Source organism: Salvelinus sp. IW2-2015, unplaced genomic scaffold (assembly GCF_002910315.2).
Source record: "Salvelinus sp. IW2-2015 unplaced genomic scaffold, ASM291031v2 Un_scaffold2502, whole genome shotgun sequence".
NCBI classification, from domain to species: Eukaryota; Metazoa; Chordata; class Actinopteri; order Salmoniformes; family Salmonidae; genus Salvelinus; species Salvelinus sp. IW2-2015.
Window position 1 is genome coordinate 132,059 of NW_019943818.1, and position 21,805 is coordinate 153,863.

Genomic DNA, 21,805 nt, shown 5'->3' on the forward strand with positions numbered 1-21,805 from the left:
ACTATGGGACAGTTGGAGATCAAATTTGAATATTGAAACAATGTTGCAAATGTCGGAGATATATTAACCAATGATAGGAACATCGCGGAAAGACGTCCAATGGCTCTATCGAACAAGGACAACCATATCTACACCCACAAAAACGTACAAGTGTGATCAGTATCACATAGATCCTTCGCGAAATGCCACAAAGCAGGACTACATGTGTTTTCAGCCCCCCCAGCTGGTCAAACTTAGAAACATGTCGTAGGGTTTGACAGCATAGTGCCACTTGCGTCATGACTGAAACATAAGAGACCGTAGACATGTATGTTCATCACTCACCAGGTCATCGAGCCCCTCGTTGATTATCCCTTCGTACCATGGCTGTAATTTAACACATTTGTCACTAGAAATGTGTTCATTTGCTGGTAGAAATCTCGGTTCCAACATCCACTGAAATAGCCAGGAAGTTTACTGAGAGTGCKACAGTCGTTGCCGTGGTAACCAAACAAACAGACTTCCTATATATGTTTAGCTAACCAAACCATCAGACCTAGCTTGCTATTATGAAAATCGAGTTCAACAATGCCATTATTGTTTTCTGTTTGACTTTTGCTTTCAAAAACATCGCAAACAAAACATGTCAAATTAACTATTGCCATTAAATTCTACCGTGCAAATACACTGTGCGTTATAGGGAAATAATGCACGCTAGAATATATAACATATAAAATATATTATATAAAAATCAGAAAGGAGTATTCAACAACGCCAATTCCGACATTTCTTAATTCCTTTTTTTATTTGCATTTTTATCATGTGTGTATTTGTTTGACATTGTACTGCATTGATAGAAGCTAGTAACATAAGCATTTCGCTGCACCCGCTATAACATATGCTAAACTGTGTACGCGACCAAGAAGCTTTGTTTTGTGTTAATGCCTCATTGTTTCGCTAGGTGGCGACACTTTATTTTAGCAAGAGTACTCGGCGCTTCTGTTGTCGTTGGGAAAAACTCAATTGGATCACCTCGTGTCCTATATACACTCTCTCCTCGCCTCCTTCTCAAAATCCATTGGATGAGAAAGCTTGGATGTATAATTCACTTTTGTATATTATCTACTTCACTTGCTTTGGCAATGTTAACATATTTTTCCCATGCCCCTTGAATTGAAAGCCCGAAGTCCCGCCCCTCTGACCTTCTTATCCAATGGGTTTTAAGAGGGAGGAGTTCAATTGGAATTCTACCACTGTTTACAAAATGTACATGTTCTGCGCATGCGTAGCTTCAGGGCAAGCACGTTTTGTCAGTCAYGTTGGGTCAAGCACTTATCAACAGGCAAGTTTGTTATTACAGACATTTATAAAAAAGTTAAAGTGGATTCAGCAGCAACACGTTGACGCAGTTGGTGAGTGTATAAAGTACAGTAAACGATTCTGTCATCAGATATTTAGCTAGGCCCATTTCAATCCTCAGTAGCTGGCTAGTTAGCTGAGCTGCTAGCTAACGTTAGCCTCATCAGATCCAGGTTTCTGCAACAGCGAACTGTACATAACGTTCAATCATTATTACCTACACATTGCAATGCATTGAATCGCCAACTTGTATATCACCCTTGACATACTATAGGCAAAAATACTGAATTAACGTTACATTGTCAGACCATAGTAGTTTTAACGGTACTGCTGCTGTTTTTATGTTTTGAAGGACACGCGACGCTTGTAGCCAAATAGAATGCGGCGCGCAGACATAAAGGACGAACCTGCGACTTATGAGCGACTTGTGTACAAAAACACATCCGTTTACCACTATATGAGGATCTCCCTGTAAGTGTCACCACCACTTGATCTAAGTTTCTTTCCATTTGATGCAAAATGATTATTTTTCAATTTACTTCCTGCCTCTTTCCCCCGAAGCCCTATAGTTTTACCTGATCTGGTCACGTGGTCAGGAACAACTCCTTTCCCTGAGTAGAGTACACACTAGACAAACAACTGTGAGGTGACAGTGCATCGGTGTTCACAACTCACTTTCAAACTACTCTGTGCTGTGTGTGCATTTTTATCCTGCAGTAAGGATTCCATGGATTCACAAAGATTTGATTTGAACGCTTCATAGAAAACACTTGTTAATTCAGGACCTCTTTTGAACCCTTTCAGAGTGTTGGAGAATGAAAGCGCCACACTCAGTGCAGCCCAACTGAAGCAGCTCATCGTCTCTGGCCTCAGGGACCTGTATGGAGAGGTAAAGTGAAGCTAGACTGGCTGGATCCAAACTGAAATGAAACAGAACAAATCCATATGGATTAGAGCTGGGCAATATGGCCAAAATTTCATATCACAATATTTTACTTTTTTTGTTTTTAAAGTTTTGATTGTATTTTTGTATGTATTTGAATAACTAGGGCAGGTTGCCAAGCGGTTAAGAGCGTTGGGCCAGTAACAGAAAGGTCACTGGTTCAAATCCCAGAGACAAACTAGGTTTGTCAAGGGCCGATATGCCCTTGAGCAAGCCACTTAAACCTAATTGGTCATGTAAGTCGCTCTGSATAAGAGCGTCTGCTAAAGTGACTTAAATGTTTAAAAAAATGTGCTTTATGTAGTTCCTAGGCTGGCAATGCATACTGTAACGACCCTGGGTTTATAAGYGCGGAAATCGACTCTGCCGCACGAGCATGCTTTTGCGCCGGACTTCAGGCTAGAAGGTCGAGGGTTCGAGACCTGCTCCCGGCTATTTCATTACAATACATTTTAAGTGATTTCAATGAGGCTTTCACCATTCTGATTGTTTTACACTTTTCAATTCAACTTCAAACAAAAATGATTTATACATCTCTGGTTGGGCCACTCAAGGACATTCAGAGACTTGTCCCGAAGCCACTCCTGTGTCGTCTTGGCTGTGTGGTGAGGGTCGTTATCCTGTTGGAAGGTGAACCTTCGCCCCAGTCTGATGTCCTGAGCGTTCTGGAGTAGGTTTTCATCAAGGATCTCTGTAATTTGCTCTGTTCATCTTTGCCCTGATCCTGACTAGTCTCCTGAAAAACATCCCCACAGCATGATGCTGCCACCGCCATGCTTCACTGTAGGAATGGTGCCAGGTTTCCTCCAGACATGATGCTTGGCATTCAGGCCAAAGAGTTCAATCTTGGTTTCATTAGACCAGAGAACCTTGTTTCTCACCCCAAGTGGGCTGTCATGTGCCTTTTACTGAGGAGTGGCTTCCATCTGGCCACTCTACCATAAAGGCCTGATTGGTGGAGTGCTGCAGAGATGGTTGTCTTTCTGGAAGGTTCTCCCATCTCTACAGAGGAACTCTGGAGCTCTGTCAGAGTGACCATCAAGGCCATTCTCCCCAATTGCTCAGTTTGGCTGGGCGGCCAGCTCTAGGAAGAGTATTGGTGGATCCAAACATCTTCCATTTTAGAATGATGGAGGCCAATGTGTTCTTGGGGACCTTCAATGCTGCAGACATTTTTTGGTACCCTTCCCCAGATATGTGCCTTCACACAACCCTGTCTCGGAGCTCTACGGACAATTCCTTCGACCTCATGGTTTGGTTTTTCACTCTGACATGTACTGTCAACTGTGGGACCTTATATAGACAGGTGTGTGCCTTTCCAAATCATGTCCAATCAATTGAATTTACCACAGGTGGACTCACAACCCAGGACAATMAATGGAAACAGGATGCACCTGAGCTCAATTTCGAGTCTCATAGCAAAGGGTCTGAATACTTATGTTAATAAGGTCTTTCTGTTTTTATTTTAAATAAATATACAAAAAATGTCAGACCTGTTTTGTCATTATGGGGTAATGTGTGTAGATTGCTGAGGATCCTTTTTATTTAATCCAATTTAGAATTAAGGCTAACGGAACAAAATGTAGGAAAAGTCAAGGGGTCTGAATACTTTCCAAAAGCACTGTAAGAACAATGGTGCAACAAAAAAATATAAATATATWTTTTTTWGTGCACTTTCTCCTGTGTTGGATAGCGATCGCTGTCGCCTAACTGTTAAATGTGCCAGGCTTTATAAATTATTCACATATCTAGCTACAGAAATAAGACTGATCCTGTTTGTTTAATATCCTACTAATTCTGTGAGCACCAAGCCTCAAGCAAAAACAACATCTGATTAACAATTTAACAAATGTGTCTGTTTTTAATCTTTTGCTGTAATAAATGTTTTACACGTTTTTTCCCTGTTAGAACAGCCTCTGGTATTATAATTTATTTAGTGTTTACACTGTTCCAAATTGTCTGAAAAATTAATATTTCTAAACTTTTTCTTGATCTCGTTATTGTTATTATTATGATMATGATAATAAGTAATGTCTTTATCATTAGTAGGCTTTAGTATAGCAGCCTTGTATAACCACCATCGAACTGTAGGCCGAAGAGCGCATCCTGTTTTAATCTTTATACTGTAAATTAGGCCTATATTTCAATACATATATAGGCTACTGTATCAGTCAACCATTCGTTCGTGTCATAATACACAGCATACGAGTCATTCATGATTTGAAATGCAATCAAGCATTTGTTTTAAAATAACAAAGCGTCCCTTGAATAATTATTGTAAACAATAAATACACCGTTCCATGTCGGCAATTGCATGCATGCGACTGTGTTTAGTCTTTGCTGTAAACCCCCCCCCCCGCCCTAAAAAACTTACTATAGACTCTCTGGTATTTAGTGTTTACATTGTGCCAAATAGAAACATTGTTGTAATCTAACACCTGTTTGGCAGACAGTGCTTCTTCCTTACATTTTTTTTCATCTCCAGTATTTTCCACAACTAGTCACTTTTATTACAAACATCTGACTTCCCCTTTACCGCTTGAGCAATCAAACGTTCCCCCGTTTCGAGTTTGTTTGTCACATCATCTGCATCTATTTAGTTGTCACGTGTATTATGGTGTTTAGAGTTTGTTATAACCAGTTTATGATAGGCTATAGGTCAGGCCATATTGGTCACATGCATTCCATGCTTACATGTGTCACGTAAAGAGAGCAAAGGTTGAGGGAATAGGGAAGGTTTTTCCTAAACACATTAGGGATTTCGGTAACGGAACTTTAAGGCCAGAAATTATTTAGCAGGTTCAGCAACACGGACAGCGCGATAAACACTGTTGATGTTCTGTGGTGGTCGCTGCAGCAGGGAGGAGAGAGCGACAACGGGTGCCAGTCACAGTCACTCGCTGTCATATATATWTTTTTTTAACAAAGTGCAGCAAGTCTGAGCCAGGCACAATCAAATCATTTGTGGTCGTACTCCCTCTAGCCATGTCTTAATTATTTAATCAGACACTTCAAGCATAATACAAGCTCAGTGCATATAGTTGATTTGATTCAAACACAGGATGTCTATATATGGAGAAATACAAGTTTTAACATTTTGACCAATTGATTGGTCGAAACAACAGATGACTCTCGGTCGACCAAATATTTGTTTTAGTCGGGGACAACCCTAATTTCTTTAATTCCTGCACTTTTGTTATCATTTCCACACTGCCACGACAGGCTACATGATATTGGCAAAACATCTAGGCCTAGTTAATTGTTTAAATCATGGAAAGAGAATGAATATTGTAATTCTATAGTTGGAATATAGTGGGCAGAACCTTGAATATATTGTGGTTTGTCATGACAACGAATGAATAATCCAGGGAGGAAATGTTGACAGGGTAGGAACCAAAGTGTTGGTCAGTGTTTCCTGGTATTTGGTATTTTATTAGGATCCCCTTTAGCTATTGCAAAAGCAGGAGCTACTCTTCCTGGGGTCCACACAAAACATGACACAATGCAGAATATTAATAGACAAAAACAGCTCAAGGACAGAACTACATCAACAGGTGACCCTAATTAAATATTGCATTACATGTTCTCTTGCTTCATGTAGCTAGCTAGCTAACATATTCATGCTTTGCCTATTCCAACAGTATTTAGAAGATACCGTTGCGCAAACAACATGCTGATCTAGGCCTAGACCAGCACTGGTACCAGGCTGTATTAGCTAGCTAGACTCTGAGTACATTTAGCTAGCTAGCCAGCTAACTAGCGATTTAGCATTAGCGGCTAACGAGATTTATTTTAGCCACAATTTACTATGGAAAGACAAATTAGCTGACAGTAAGATACAGAAACTAATAGTGTAAATGTATAATGCTTGTGGAAAGCAGCATGTCACCAATACGTTGTTGCATCTGTCTGACCATGCCGAAAGAGAAAGCGGTCTAACAGCTAGTGAAGGGAAACCGAGGCTTTCTGGAGGCTTCGGTGCACCAAATTGTGCTGTCACTTCATTATCTGTTCAGTGCACATTAGTGACATCTGCTGGTCAGCATTATATCAGCGTGTGATTATCAGATAAATATGATTTTCCCCCAACTGTTTTCTTCAAAACKCCGTAGCGGAGCGGTAAGTCGTTGGCTTTAGGAGCCTATAATTAGTTGGAATCCTAGGTTCGCATCTTACACCAGTTTACCATATAATAAAAAACTGAATCTATGGCATTATTTAGGATGCTTAAGACAACTTGTTTTATTTAGTATAAACTTATTTGAACAACACGGCAGAAAGTGTGGTTTCACATAACAATTTTCAAAACAGTGTGCCTTCAACACGATTCAACCTCATACCCTCATGTCTCAATGTCCCATAGTTCCCTATTCTATCTGCTAAGCTACCGGTCATGTGAAACGTTACGTACAAAATTCTAAATATATTTGTAATTACGGTGTCCAGTAGAGGTCGGTGTTTTGAAAGCAGCTTGGAATCGAAGAGAGCACCGGAACAACGGCAAAATAAGTTGGGTCTATCATTTTGCAACACACGGTCTGAAACAGGACGTGATCAAACGAAGCTTCTGACATCATTGATGACGTTGTCCTGACAAAGTGATACAAGCATCGGCACACTGCTTCGACGTTTGCTGCTTAGCGATTTCAACGCATGCCTTGGGACTCCGGTATCAAACGTAGCATCACTACAAACAACTGCTCTCTTCTTGAGTGATGGGGAGCAGGGCTTGGAGTGGCAGGGCTTGGAGTGGCAGGGCTTGGTGTGGCAGGCGGCAGGGTTTGTTGGAGTGGCAGGGCTTGGTGTGGCAGGTGGCAGGGCTTGGAGTGGCAGGCGGCAGGGCTTGGAGTGGCAGGCGGCATGCAGCAGGAGAAATACAGTATACCAGCCAGCCCTAATATCGATCCAGGCTAAAGTAAACCATTCCAAACACACATACACACTCAACCAAATCCATTACAACCGGAGCATGAAGACAGCATGGGAATAAATACCACTAGTAGTAATGTACTGAATGTTGTTGATACACAGTTGAAGTCGGAAGTTTACATACACTTAGGTTGGAGTCATTAACTTGTTTTTCAACCACTCCACAAATGTCTTGTTAACACACAAATTTCTTGTTAACAAACTGTAGTTTTGGCAAGCTGGTTAGGACACCTACTTTGTGCATGACACAAGTAATTTTTCCAACAATTGTTTACAGACAGATTATTTCACTTATAATTCACTGTATCACAATTCCAGTGGGTCAGAAGTTTACACTAAGTTGACTGTGCCTTTAAACAGCTCAGAAAATTTCAGAAAATGATGTCATGGCTTTAGAAGCTTCTGATAGGCTAATTGACATCATTTGAGTCAATTGGAGGTGTACCTGTGTATTTCAAGGCCTACCTTCAAACTCAGTGCCTCTGCTTGACATCATGGGAAAATCTAAAGAAATCAGCCAAGACGTCAGAAATAACATTTTAGACCTCCACAAGTCTGGTCATCTTGGGAGCAATTTCCAAATGCCTGAAGGTACACGTTCATTCTGTACAACAATAGTACGCAAGTATAAACACATGGACACGCAGCGTCATCCGCTCAGAAGGAGACGCGTTCTGTCTGCTAGAGATCAACGTACATTGGTGCGAAAAGTGCAAACAATCCCAGAAACAACAGCAAGGACCTTGTGAAGAGATGCTGGAGGACACAGGTACAAAGTACTAATAACATAACCTGAAAAGCCGTCAGCAAGAAGAAGCCACTGCTCCAAAACCGCCATAAACGGGTTTGCAACTGCACATGGGGACAAAAGATCATACCTTTTGGAGAATGTCCTTTGTCCTTTGGTCTGATGAAACAAAATAGAACTGTTTGCCATAATGACCATCTTATGTTTGGAGGAAAAGGGGGGATGCTTGCAAGCCGAAGAAACACATCCCAACCGTGAAGCACGGGGGGCACAGCATCATGTTGTGGGGTGCTTTGCTGCAGAAGGGACTGGTGCACTTACAAAATAGATGCATCATGAGGCAGGAAAGATGTGGATATATTGAAGCAACATCTCTAGACAGGAAGTTGACGCTTGGTCGCAAATGGGTTTTCCAAATGGACAATGACCCCAAAAATACTTCTAAAGTTGTGGCAAAATGGCTAAAGGACAACAAAGTCAAGGTATTGGAGTGGCCATCACAAAGCCCTGACCTCAATCCTATAGAACATTTGTGGGCAGAACTGAAAACGCGTGTGTGAGCAAGGAGGCCTAGAAACCTGACTCAGTTACACCAGCTCTGTCAGGAGGAATGGGCCAAAATTCACTCAACTTATTGTGGGAAGCTTGTGGAAGGCTACCCAAAACGTTTGATCTAAGTTGAACAATTTAAAGTCAATGCTACCAAATACTAATTGAGTGTATGTAAACTTCTGACCCACTGGGAATGTGATGAAATAAATAAAAGGTGAAATAAATCATTCTCTCTACTATTATTCTGACATTTCACATTCTTAAAATAAAGTGGCGATCCTAACTGACCTAAAACAGGGAATTTTTACTAGGATTAAATGTCAGGAATTGTGAAAAACGGAGTTTAATTGTATTTGGCTAATGTGTATGGAAACTTTCGACTTCAACTGTAGATGTAATGTGTTGAATGTTGCTGATATAGATGTAACTTATAGAGTGTTGTAATGTATTTAATTTTGCATATATACAGTACCAGTCTAAAGTGTTAGAACACATACTCATTCAAGGGTTTTTCTTTATTTTTACTATTTTCTACATTGTAGAATAATTGTGAAGACATCAAAACTATGAAATAACACATATGGAATCATGTAGTAACCCAAAAAATGTGAAACAAATCTAAATATATTTTATATTCTTCAAAGTAGCCAACCTTTGCCTTGATGGCAGCTTTGCACAAGCTTGGCATTCTCTCAACTACATGATTCCATATGTGTTATTTCATAGTTTTGGACATCTTCACTATTATTCTACAGTGTAGAAAATAGTAAAAATAAAGAAAAACCCTTGAATGAGTAGGTGTTGTAAAACTTTTGACCGGTAGTGTAGATGTAATGTATTGAATGTTGCTGATATTGATGTAACATATTAGAGGTCGACCGATTTATGATTTTTCAACGCCGATACAGATTATTGGAGGACCAAAAAAAGCCGATACCGATTAATCGGCCGGTTTAAAAAATGTATTTAATTTAAAATTTGTAATAATGACAATTACAACAATACTGAATGAACATTTATTTTAACTTAATATAATACATCAATAAAATCAATTTAGCCTCAAATTAATAATGAAACAGGTTCAATTTGGTTTAAATAATGCAAAAACAAAGTGTTGGAGAAGAAAGTAAAAGTGCAATATGTGCCATGTAAGAAAGCTAACGTTTAAGTTCCTTGCTCAGAACATGAGAACATATGAAAGCTGGTGGTTTTTATTTTTTTATTTCTAGTTGATTAGCCCGGGGGTGGGGTTATTTCTAGTTGATTAGCCTGGGGGTGGGGTTATTTCTAGTTGATTAGCTTGGGGGTGGGGTTATTTCTAGTTGATTAGCCCGGGGGTGGGGTTATTTCTAGTTGATTAGCCTGGGGGTGGGGTTATTTCTAGTTGATTAGCCTGGGGGTGGGGTTATTTCTAGTTCATCAGCCCGAGGGGTGAGGTTATTTCTATTCAAGCTCACTTTGGAATTCCCTTAGTCTGAGCTGAAAACATCGATTAACATTTTTGGTCAACTTCTGTCCTCTGTTTTAGGTTGGAGGTGCCTTCCCTTTTGATCTGTTGAAGTTTGATGAGAGCACACTAACAGGCGTGCTCCGTGTGTACAACAGGTAACTAACTGGCCATACAATTTACCCCCGCATGCAAGTCTTGGGCAAAATTCTGCAGGCTGACCCCGGTAGTCAGTTGAACAGTGTTTCCTCTGACACGTTGGTGCGGCTGGCTTCCGGGTTGAGCAAATAAATCATAATAACTTATAGGAGGGTAGCTCTTCAGGAACAGGGTTGGAGTTAACCTATAGGAGGGTAGCTCTTCAGGAACAGGGTTGGAGTTAACCTATAGGAGGGTAGNAGGAGGGTAGTTCTTCAGGAACAGGGTTAGAGTTAACCTATAGGAGGGTAGCTCTCCAGGAACAGGGTTGGAGTTAACCTATAGGAGGGTAGCTCTCCAGGAACAGGGATGGAGATTCCTTCTTTAGAGGATGTGACTGGGTCTGTTTGTTTCTTTCAGTGGTCTGGTGAAGTTGTGGAGTGCCCTGACACTGTTGGGATCCTATCAGGAGGAACTGTGCTTTTTCAGAGTTACTCAGGTAAACTACTGACTGCCTATTCATTAGAATTGACCAACCCTGCTGCGTAATGTAAACATCTGTATGAAAACTAAACTTCCCCCCCCCTCCTAGGTGTCACCTTTCCTGTTAACTCTGTCTGGGAATAGTCGTGAGCTGGAGCTGGACTGAGCAGAGGTGCACTGAACAGAGGTGTTGGTTCTTGAAACAACACAGTGACCCATAACACTGAAGACAAAACAATACCTAGAATGAACTTCATTTTCAGAAATGTCTTTAGTAAACAACATTTGTGCTCTAATTTCAACTATGCAGCCCTTAACTGCATTCAAAGGGCCAGGGGCCCCCTGCCGTTGGTTACATTACCCCACCCACGTCACCTCCATGTCGGGGAGCGGGCCTCTCTCACCAAGGCCTTCAGCGCCAGGGACGTGGCGGTCTTCGCCGAGCTCACCGGGGACGTAAACCCCATTCACCTGGACCCGACCTATGCCAAGACCACGTCGTTCGAGAAGCCCATCGTCCACGGCGTGCTGATAAACGGACTGATCTCGGCCATTCTGGGGACCAAGTTGCCGGGGAGCGGCTGTATCTTCCTGTACCAGGAGATCAGGTTCCCGGCGCCGCTGTACATCGGGGAGGAGGTGCTGGCTGAAGCCGAGGTGAAGAAGATCAAGATGTCGTTCGCCTTCATCGCAGTGACCTGCTCTGCCAAAGATAAAGTGGTCATGGAGGGGGAGGTCATGATCATGATGCCAGAGGATCAGCAACCAAGGGCGTGAGGATGATGATGATGATAACAGTTGGAGGGAATATTTTGTAGCCTTCAAATCCAGTCTGTTTGTGCTAACATTCTACTCCTTGTCATGCCAAACAGAAGGAGTGGAAATGTTTTGCACAAACGGACTTCATTTGAAGCTAGTTGGTGGATATATTGTAGTCTCTCTTGACATGACAGACTTGAGCTAACGTGAGATTTTGGTTGTGGCGGCAGGGATTTAAAATATGTTGTGGGAAACCTGTACTTTTGTTTAACTGGCTTTTGGAGATCCTTTTTAAGTTTGTATGGCTTGAGTACCTGTGTGATAGACAATCTAYCTGTCTCACATCCCTCTAGGAACAGCTCAAGAGTGGGACTACCTCCAAAGCATCTTCTGACAAATGGCACTGGAATGATCCTTGTTTTGCTCATAATTTTTCTAATAACTGTTATATGATCTTGTGCTCTTGTATTACAAATAATTGTGCACAATGTTATTTGGTTAAATGATGATTTATTGAATTTGAGGCTACTTTTGTTTGATCAAAGATCCTTCTTAGCTGTTTTGTAAATAAATGACATAATAAAGACCTAGATCAATGTATGTAGGCATATCTGAGTTACAAATAAATTGAATCTAAGCATTTTCAAGGCTGCCTACTATGCATGTTGTATTGTTTCTTTAGTGATAAATATAAACACAATCATAGTTAATAATCACACATGGACATATACTTAATAGATGTTTCAAACCCAATTGTTGTACTTACTCGAAATGTCTTTCCTAATCAGATTACCAAATGTATGGCCAAACCTGTCTTGTGAAATAAAACAAACCGACCATCTGGCTGTCTCCACCCCTGGACTGGGGGCGGGTACCTGCAGGCAGCTATGTATTAGTTACTAGCAACATTAACAGTCCTGAACTTGGTCTGATGACACAGCCAGCCTGTGTCAACCTAGCCAGAATAGATTCCTACACTAGTTTACAGTTGCACTGGGGTCAGACAGATAAAACACAGCTGAGTCGATGCAAGATAGTATATGGTTTGAGAAATGTGTTGTACTCCAAGTGGTCCTGTTATCCCAACTGTTACACTGAGAAGATCGAACAACTGCTCGTATTTTTGCAGTTTTTCAATCTTCTCATCCTTGTATTGAGGTAGGYTTTTCCTATTCACATCTCGCGTTGGCTCAGTCTTGTTTTAATCTRAACAGGAAGTCTGTCTGACCCCAGTGCAGTTGTAAGCAAGCGTAGGATCGGAATCTATTCTGTCAAGTGTCAACCCTTCCTGCCCTCATTTCTGACTAAATACTCAGCTAGCTAGTCGGCTAGCTTGACTTCACGTCCATCTGCGTTGGTTTTACACCCGAAGGTGTTTTATCGTTGGGTTCGTTACTGATCGGGCGCCGGGATGGCGTTTTTGGAGAAGCAGTCCCCGGGAAGGGTGCTATTGGATGATACGGTGGCCCTTACAGCACTGATCGAGGCCAGCCAAAATCTACAATCTCACACGGTGAGTCTGGTTCGACCAGGCAGGGACAAGCCGAGGAAGTAGTTAGCTAACGTTAGCTAGCTAATTTATCACGGTGAAGGTTAACAAACAGTTATTTATGGTGTCAGACCGCTTCTATAAACCAGTGTCGTTGCTGGTCTCTAACGTTAACGGTTGTTTACTGGTTGTGTAATGACGTGTTGGAAAGTGTTTATCAACCAGTTCGTTGTAAAACGGCTGCCATTGACTCGCGTGTTGACATTTTGACAGTCAGCTGGATAGTTAACCCAGCTACTAACTATTTAGCTAGCTACTGTAGTTAGTTTAGTTCAGGGGTGTATTCATTACGGAAATCGGTTACCGTTTTAACAACCAAACAGAGTAAAACGAGCAAACGTTTAACTCACTAAACAACTATTTTGTTCCTGTCTTAACAATGACAGCTGTTAGCTAGAYCCTAACTAAAATGCAATGTATCGCTTATGGGGCCTTTTGCTAAAATAGTCTGTGACCGTTGATGGTTGGTTGGGGAATGTTMGTGTGTCATTCCCAGAGCTGGTTGAGAGCCTTCCTATATACAGTCATTGTTGAGTCTTTCACAATAAACACTGYCAAACTGTGTAAATAACGTTACTGGTAGACAAAATGCCACATATTGATGRTACAATTGTGTTGGGTAAAGTGATAACTTAAGGTAGCCTACATGGCTAACTAGATAATATGGATTTGAATCAGGGCCGTCGTGCACCCCAAATATCTTTTTGGCCACAAAGTACGTGAGAATGGCTGGGTACTTGGGGTTTATTGCTAATGAGGGCCTTTATCTACTTTTCCACAATCAGATTAACTTGTGGATAGCATTTTTCAAAGACCAACCTAGAGCCATAATCATTGTTTAATCTTTTTCTKCTTATCTTAGTGTACCAAATGAGCAGAGGAGGCTGGTGGGAGGAGTTATAGGAGGACGGCCGCATTGCAATGGTTGTAATGGAACGTGTCAAACATATGGAAACCACGTTTGACACCGTTCTATTTAATATGAGCCTGTCCTATAGCCCCTCCCACCAGCCTCCTCTGCTCTTGAGCTGTCTCTGTCCTGACTGGTGTATTTAAAAAAAAAAAAAACTAAAATCTGGATAAAATAAACGTTATCTTCATCTCTGCTAAAATCTGGGTAGAATAAACTGTTTCTCTGCGTCTCTGCTAAAATCTGGGTAGAATAAACTGTTTCTCTGCGTCTCTGCTAAAATCTGGGTACAAAAAAACTATGCTTCTGTTAAAATCTGGATAAAAGATTGAAAGGAATGTGAGTCTTATTCAGTACATCCTAGTTATTGCTTGCTTTTCTAAAGTCTACCAACCTTGCCAGCAGGCATGCCAGCTAATATAGTTAGACAAGCTAGCTACTCTAACTTAGCTGATTGGAAACCTATCTGGGCCTAGCTAAAGCCAACTTCATGAAACTGCTAGGTGGCTGGTATTATTACAGAATAGTATTTTTACGTTATTTTTTTATTATTTTTTAAACAGGCAGATAGGTGCCCTCTATGAGCATGACGTATCTGATGTGAATTGAAKGTCAATAGAGACTTCATTACACACTCGGGTGTAGTTGTTTACAACTGGGATGTACCACAGTTTGCTGCCAGCCTGAATGTATCACCTTTATAGCACATTGAACAATAATGTTTATGTGAGTGGCATATAGCTTAGGCTCAGTGGTGTTTAAGTGGCCTGCAGTGGATTATCCTGGTGAGGTTTAAACCAGACCTTTTGGACCCTTGGCTTGTGTTATTCCAGCTACTGTACTACCATGTCACCCTGTCAGACCTTAGTTATGTCCCAAATGGCACCCTATGTAGTACCCTACTTTTGTCCAGGGCCCTATGGGGATCTGGTCAAAAGTAGTGCATTACATAGGGAATAGGGTGCCATTTTGAGACGTGTCCACAGTACTACCCTCTCAGGCCTATAGTGTTAGCCTTCAGCTGTAGTGAATGATTTGGGGGAACGCTATTTGAATACTAGGTATCAGAGTAGAAGTGCTGATCTCGGATCAGGTCTCCCCTCTCCATGTGTCCCCTCTTCGTTATGATCTGAAAGGCAACACTGATCTTAGATCAGCACGCCTACTGCTCGATGAATATATCCCTGGTTAACTAAATATACAGTGAAACATACATATTATCATAGAACATTGTGACGGGAGTGAAACGTTGTCGAGAAGGATGAAGGATTGCTGACCACTGTGTCCTCTCCTATAGAATTAGAACTACTAGAACAGTCTTGCCATGTTCCCGAGGGGGCTTTACCCATTCTTGTATTTCTTGTTCTACGTCGTCTCCTTTTATCCCTGTCTTCTGTGTTTTTGAGTGTGGGAGTAACTTCATCACGGAGGAATCATATGAGACGGGTATGACAAGGAGACGACAGCAAGTTGATCTTAGTTAACCATGCCTCACATAAGGCAGGGAAAATTAGCCTGGATCCTAACACAATCCGTTTCGTAATGAAGTTTGATGAAGTGAAAAATATKAATAATAATTTCATGATGGATCCAGGCTAGGAGAAAGTAGGCCTTATCAATAATAATTTCTAATAATAATCTTCTAGATAAGTAGGCCATCAGTTCAGTAAGCCTTTGTCTCCAGGAGGAGAATTTAGTGAAGGACTGACTAGATCAAGCTTGTGACTCTATAAACTTTATGGATGAATTTGCTGTTTGTTTTGGTTGTGTTTTAGATAATTTACCATTAATTTATATTGTGCACAAAATAATCTATTGTGTCATTTTGGATTCACTTTTATTGTTAATTAGAATAGAATATGTTTTGTAAAATGTCTACATTAATGTAGATGCTACCATGATTACTGATAATCCTGAATGAAGCGTGAATAATGATGCTTGAGAAAGTTAGACGCACAAATATCATACTTCCCCAAAAATGCTAACCTCCCCTGTTATTGTAATGGTGAGAGGTTAGCATGTCTTGGAGGTATGATATAAAATGCTAACCTCCCCTGTTATTTAATGGTGAGAGTTAGCATGGCTTGGAGGTATGATATAAAATGCTAACCTCCCTTTATGTAATGTGAAGTTAGCGTCTTGGGGATATAAAATGCTAAACCTCCCTGTTATGTAAACCGTGAGACGTTAGCATGCTTGGGTTATGATATTAAATGCTAACTCCCTGTTATGTAATGGTCAAGGATTAGCATGTCTGGGGTATGATATAAATGCTAAACCTCCCCGGTTCATTTAATGTGAGAGGTTACGCATTGTCTTGGGGGTATGAGTATAAAATGCTAACCTCCCCTGTTATGTAATGGTGAGACGTTAGCGCAGTCTTCGGGGGATATATATAAAATGCTAACCCTCCCTTTATGTGTTAATGGTGATCGAGGTTAGCATGTCCTTGGGGGTATGATGTACTAAAAGATGCTAACCTCCCATGTTATTGAGTAATGGGAGAGGTTAGCATGTCTTGGGGTATGATATAAATGCTAACCTCCCCTGTTATTCGGTAATTGGTGAGAGGTAGCGATGTGCTTGGGGTTGATATAAAATGGGCTAACCTCCCCTTTTATTGTAATGTGAGAGTAGCATGTCTTGGGCGTATGATAAAAATGCTAACCTCTCCCTGTTAATTGTTAATCGCGGAGAGGTGGCCATCAGTTCTTGGGTATCCGAATATAAAATGCTAACCTCCCCTGTTATCATAATGGTGAGAGGTTAGCTCGTATTGGGGGAGGTATGTATAAATGCCTAACGCTCCGCCCTGTTATTGTAATGGTCAGAGTTGCATGTCTTGGGCGAATGCAGATTTGAGCTGGCGTACAGCGACCACAAAGCAACATGTGTATCACCACGGTCGCAGTACTGTTTGGAGCTCGTGTATATAGTAATATGGTACAGTTGAGAGTCCGGAAGTTTGATACATACTTAGTTGGAGTCATTAAACTCGTTTTTCAACACTGCGCACAGACGTTCGGTTTAACACTACATAGTTTCTTGCGAAGCTGCGGTTAGCGACATCTACTTCCTGTGCACGAGCACAGTCATTTTCCGCCACAATTGTCTTTACAGTCAGTTAATTTCCTTATGAATCCACGTGCTTTTCACCGAACTTCCAGGGGTCAGCAGGTTTAATACGCTACCTTGACCTGTTCGCCTTTAAACAGCTTGCGAAAAAATTCCAAAATGATGTCATGGCTTTAGAAGCTTCGTGATAGGCTAATTGACATAATTTGAGTCAATTGGAGGATAACCATACCACTAGGATAGGAGACGTGTTCTGTCTCCTAGAGATCAACGTACTTTGGTGCAAAAAGTGCAAATCAATCCAGAAACAACAGCAACGGACCTTGTGAAGATGCTGGAGGAACGGATACAAAAGTATCTTATATCCACAGTAAAACGAGTCATATATCGACATAACCTGAAAGCCGCTCAGCAAGGAAAGAAGCCACTGTTCCAAAACTCCATAAAAAAAGCCAGACTACGGTTTGCAACTGCACATGGAGACCAAAGATGGTACTTTTGGAGAAATGTCCTCTAGTCTGATGAAACAAAAATAGAACTGTTTGGCCATAATGAACCATCTTTATGTTGGAGGAAAAAGGGGACGCTTGCAAGCCGAAGAACACCATCCTAACCGTGAAGCACAGGGGTGCAGCATCGATGTTGTGGGGTGCTTTGCTGGCAGGAGGGATGGTGCACTTTACAAAATAGATGGCATCATGAGAAAGGGAAATTATGTGGATATATTGAAGCAACATCTCAAGACATCAGTGAGGAAGTTAACGCTTGGTCGCAAATGGGTCTTCCAAATGGACAATGACCCCAAGCATACTTCCAAAGTTGTGGCAAAATGGCTTAAGGACAACCAAGTCAAGGTATTGGAGTGGCCATCACAAAGCCCTGACCTCAATCCCTTAGAATTAATTTGGGCAGAACTGAAAAAGCGTGTGCGAGCAAGGAGGCCTACAAACCTGACTCAGTTACACCAGCTCTGTCAGGAGGAATGGGCCAGAATTCACCCAACTTTTTGTGGGAAGCTTGTGGAAGGCTACCCAAAACATTTGACCCAATTTAAACAATTTAAAGGCAATGCTACCAATTACTAATTGAGTGTATGCAAACTTCTGACCCACTGGGAATGTGATGAAAGAAATAAAAGCTGAAATAAATCATTCTCTCTACTATTATTCTGACATTTCACTACCTAAAACAGGGAATTCTTACTAGGATTAAATGTCAGGAATTGTGAAAAACAGAGTTTTTAAATGTATTTGGCTAAGGTGTATGTAWACTTCCAATTTAAACTGTATATATAATCTAGGCTCTACATATGAGATGAATAGCTATGATAAGTCACATCACAAGTAATCATTTCCTGTCCCTTTTTCATTTCCTGTCCAGGAATACATAATCCGAGTACAGAGGGGTGTGTGTACAGAAAACAGTTGGCAGGTAAATAAGAATCTATGTTTAGCATACTTAAACCTCAACCTTACCTCAACTATCTGCCTCAATTAGACTTTTTTGTTCTTCAACATAACACATTTTCATGTTGTACTGTAAATAAGACTAGAAATCTATTTTTACGTTTTTTAACTGAGCTCTCTCAAACCTCAAGAAAGAAGCCTTTGGTTGTTTTGTCCCCACAATACAACCTGTTTCTTATTGTTGCAGGTCATAAAGCGATACAGCGACTTTGATATGCTGAATAGCAGTTTGTTGGTAAGTGCGGCTTGACTTTCACCGGTACAAAGAGGTCACAAGTGCCTTTTCCCGCACCACATCTGTCTGCGTCCCAAATGGCACCCTATTCCCTACATAGCTCACTACATTGGACCAAGCACCCTATTCCCTACATAGCTCACTACATTGGACCAGCACCCTATTCACTACATAGCTCACTACTTTGGACCAAGCACCCTATTCCCTACATAGCTCACTACATTGGACCAAGCACCCTATTCCCTACATAGCTCACTACTTTGGACCAAGCACCCTATTCCCTACATAGCTCACTACTTTGGACCAAGCACCCTATTCCCTACATAGCTCACTACTTTGGACCAGCACCCTATTCCCTACATAGCTCACTACATTGGACCAGCACCCTATGGGAATGGGCTACCATTTGGGATGCACCCTTTGTGTTCTTTGGGGGTCATTACACATTTTTTTGAGAAGCCGTCGTTAAAAGGAAGCTGAGGTTTCTGCTGAGGTTTTACAAGCTCATTTCCTGACCATTATTCATTCTGTGAACCCTACATTCCTATGTGTCAACTCGTTCTTTCTCTCTTTATCTCTATCTATCTCATTCTCTCTCCCACTCATTCGCTCTCTCCCCATCTTTCTTTCTCTCCCTCTTGCTACCCCCCCCATCCCTCTATCCAACCTCATCCCGCAGGTCTCTGGCGTCAGCCTGCCTCTACCACCTAAGAAGTTGCTAGGTAACATGGACAGAGAGTTCATAGCAGAGAGACAGAGAGGACTACAGGTCTACCTAGACTTTATTACCCAGCATCACATCCTAGCCACCTGCCAACTGGTCAAGAAGTTCCTCGACACCAACAACTACTCTGCCAACTACACAGGTGTGTGAACTCTTAGGGTTGAGGGGGCGTGTCTAACATGGGTGTGATACAGGGTTGAGGGGCGTGTCTAACATGGGTGTGATACAGGGTTGAGGGGCGTGTCTAACATGGGTGTGATACAGGGTTGAGGGGGCGTGTCTAACATGGGTGTGACCTGACTGAGAATCCACTCACACAGTTCTGGGTTGTTCATCTACAACAGGAAGTGGTCTCCTGTCTGACTGAAAACCCACTCACACAGTTCTGGGTTGTTCATCTACAACAGGAAGTGTCTCCTGTCTGACTGAGAACCCACTCACACAGTTCTGGGTTGTCAATCTACAACAGGAAGTGGTCTCCTGTCTGACTGAGAACCCACTCACACAGTGTCTGGGTTGTTCATTCTACAACAGGAAGTGGTCTCCTGTCTGACTGAGAACCCACTCACACAGTTCTGGTTGTCATCTACAAAGGAAGTGGTTCCTGCCTGACTGAAAACCCACTCACACCAGTTTGGGTCGTTCATCACAACAGAGTGGTCTCCTGCCTGACTGAGGAACCCACTCACACAGTTCTGGTTGTTCATCTACAACAGGAGTGGTCTCCTGTCTGACTGAGAACCCACTCTCACAGTTCTGGGTTGTTCATCTACAACAGGAAGTGGTCTCCTGTCTGACTGAGAACCCACTCACACAGTCTGGTTGTTCATCTACAAACAGGAAGTGGTCTCCTGCCTGACTGAGAATCCACTCACACAGTTCTGGGTTTTCATCTACAACAGGAAGTGGTCTCCTGTCTGACTGAGAACCCACTCACACAGTTCTGGGTTGTTCATCTACAACAGAAGTGGTCTCCTGTCTGACTGAGAACCACTCACACAGTTCTGTGTTGTTCATCTACAACAGGAAGTGGTCTCCTGTCTGACTGAGAACCCACTCACACAGTTCTGGGTTTGTTCATCTACAACAGGAAGTGGTCTCCTGCCTGACTGAGAATCCACTCACCACAGTTCTGGGTTGTTCATCTACAACAGGAAGTGGTCTTCCTGTCTGACTGAGAACCCACTCACACAGTTCTGGGTTCATCTACAACAGGAAGTCGGTCTCCTGCCTGACTGAGAACCCACTCTCACAGTTCTGGGTTGTCATCTACAACAGGAAGTGGTCTCCTGCCTGACTGAGAAAGCAGTAGATGTTCTGTCCAGTTTGGCACCACATATCTATGTGAGTCAGGTTTCAACTCTGACAAACTTAAAAAAACAAGGTACAGAAACAGTTGTTTCAAGGCTGAGCATCACCTCAGTGTTACAATGTCAAAAACGGAGCCCAGAATAGACATGCTCTCATTAGGACTGTGTGGTGTGTGTGTTTTCTGGTCTACACCTGTGTGATGTGATCAATTAGTTATTCCAGTTCAGAATTTAAAAAAATGATTATTATTTCAACAATAATTCTACAGTAAGCTGTACAGTAGCCTGATCATTCTAGCAGTAAGCTGTACAGTAGCCTGATCATTTCTACAGTAAGCTGACAGTAGGCCTGATCATTTCTACAGTAAGCTGTACAGTAGGCCTGATCATTTCATACAAGTAAGCTGTACTAGTAGGCCTGATCATTTCTACAGTAAGCTGTACAGTAGGCCTGATCATTTCTACAGTGAGATGTACTGTAGCCTGATCATTTCTACAGTGAGATGTACTGTAGGCCTGGTCATTTCTACAGTAAGATGTAACAGTAGGCCTGGTCATTTCTACAGTAAGATGTACAGTAGGGCTGATCATTTCTACAGTAAGACCTGTACAGTAGGCCTGATCAATTTCTACAGTGAGATGTACAGTAGGCCTGGTCATTTCTACAGTAAGATGTACAGTAGGCCTGGTCATTTCTACAGTGAGATGTTTTTTTATTTATTTTTTATTTCACTTTATTTAACCAGGTAGGCCAGTTGAGAACAAGTTCTCATTTGCAACTGCGACCTGGCCAGATAAAGCATAGCAGTGTGAACAGACAACACAGAGTTACACATGGAGTAACAATAAACAAGTCAATAAAACAGTAGGCCTGGTCAGTTTCTAAAGTGAGATGTACAGTAGGCCTGGTCATTTCTACAGTGAGATGTTACAGTAGGCCTGGTCATTTCTACAGTAAGATGTACAGTAGGCCCTCCTACAGCATGGCTCATTTCATACAGTAAGATGTTACAGTAGGCCTGGTCATTTCTACAGTAGATGTACAGTAGGCTGATGGTCAGTATCTACAGTACATAGGTTGTACAGTAAAGTGCTCTCAGAGCCTGATCATCTAACAAGTGAGCCGTGTACGTAAGTAGGGGGCTGAATATCTCTCTCATTTTAGCAAATGAGTGAAAAGTATTCTTCAAACAAAGATC

At 41.8% G+C, this 21,805-nt stretch overlaps 3 protein-coding genes across 3 annotated transcripts in view; all 3 read left to right on the plus strand.

Annotated features, from left to right (window-relative positions):
• Positions 1 to 1,257: 1,257 nt before the first annotated feature.
• rpp14 (ribonuclease P/MRP 14 subunit) lies at positions 1,258 to 11,984 on the plus strand. The gene is made up of 6 exons (XM_024141344.2): positions 1,258 to 1,391; positions 1,691 to 1,809; positions 2,143 to 2,227; positions 10,039 to 10,115; positions 10,516 to 10,594; positions 10,688 to 11,984. Exons 2-6 carry the CDS (start codon positions 1,718 to 1,720, stop codon positions 10,742 to 10,744), a joined length of 390 nt encoding a protein of 129 aa, XP_023997112.1. The 5' UTR covers positions 1,258 to 1,391; positions 1,691 to 1,717; the 3' UTR covers positions 10,745 to 11,984.
• Positions 10,825 to 11,984, plus strand: LOC112074118 (hydroxyacyl-thioester dehydratase type 2, mitochondrial-like). The gene has a single exon (XM_024141343.2). The coding sequence runs from the start codon at positions 10,825 to 10,827 to the stop codon at positions 11,353 to 11,355; it is 531 nt and encodes a 176-aa protein (XP_023997111.1). The 3' UTR covers positions 11,356 to 11,984.
• A 323-nt stretch (positions 11,985 to 12,307) lies between these two features.
• Positions 12,308 to 21,805, plus strand: part of pxk (PX domain containing serine/threonine kinase) — a 48,518-nt gene continuing 39,020 nt past the window's right edge. Inside the window, 4 exon segments of the mRNA XM_070440391.1 lie at positions 12,308 to 12,850; positions 18,252 to 18,302; positions 18,525 to 18,572; positions 19,252 to 19,438. Of these exon segments, the coding sequence (XP_070296492.1) occupies positions 12,749 to 12,850; positions 18,252 to 18,302; positions 18,525 to 18,572; positions 19,252 to 19,438 (388 nt within the window). The 5' untranslated portion in view covers positions 12,308 to 12,748.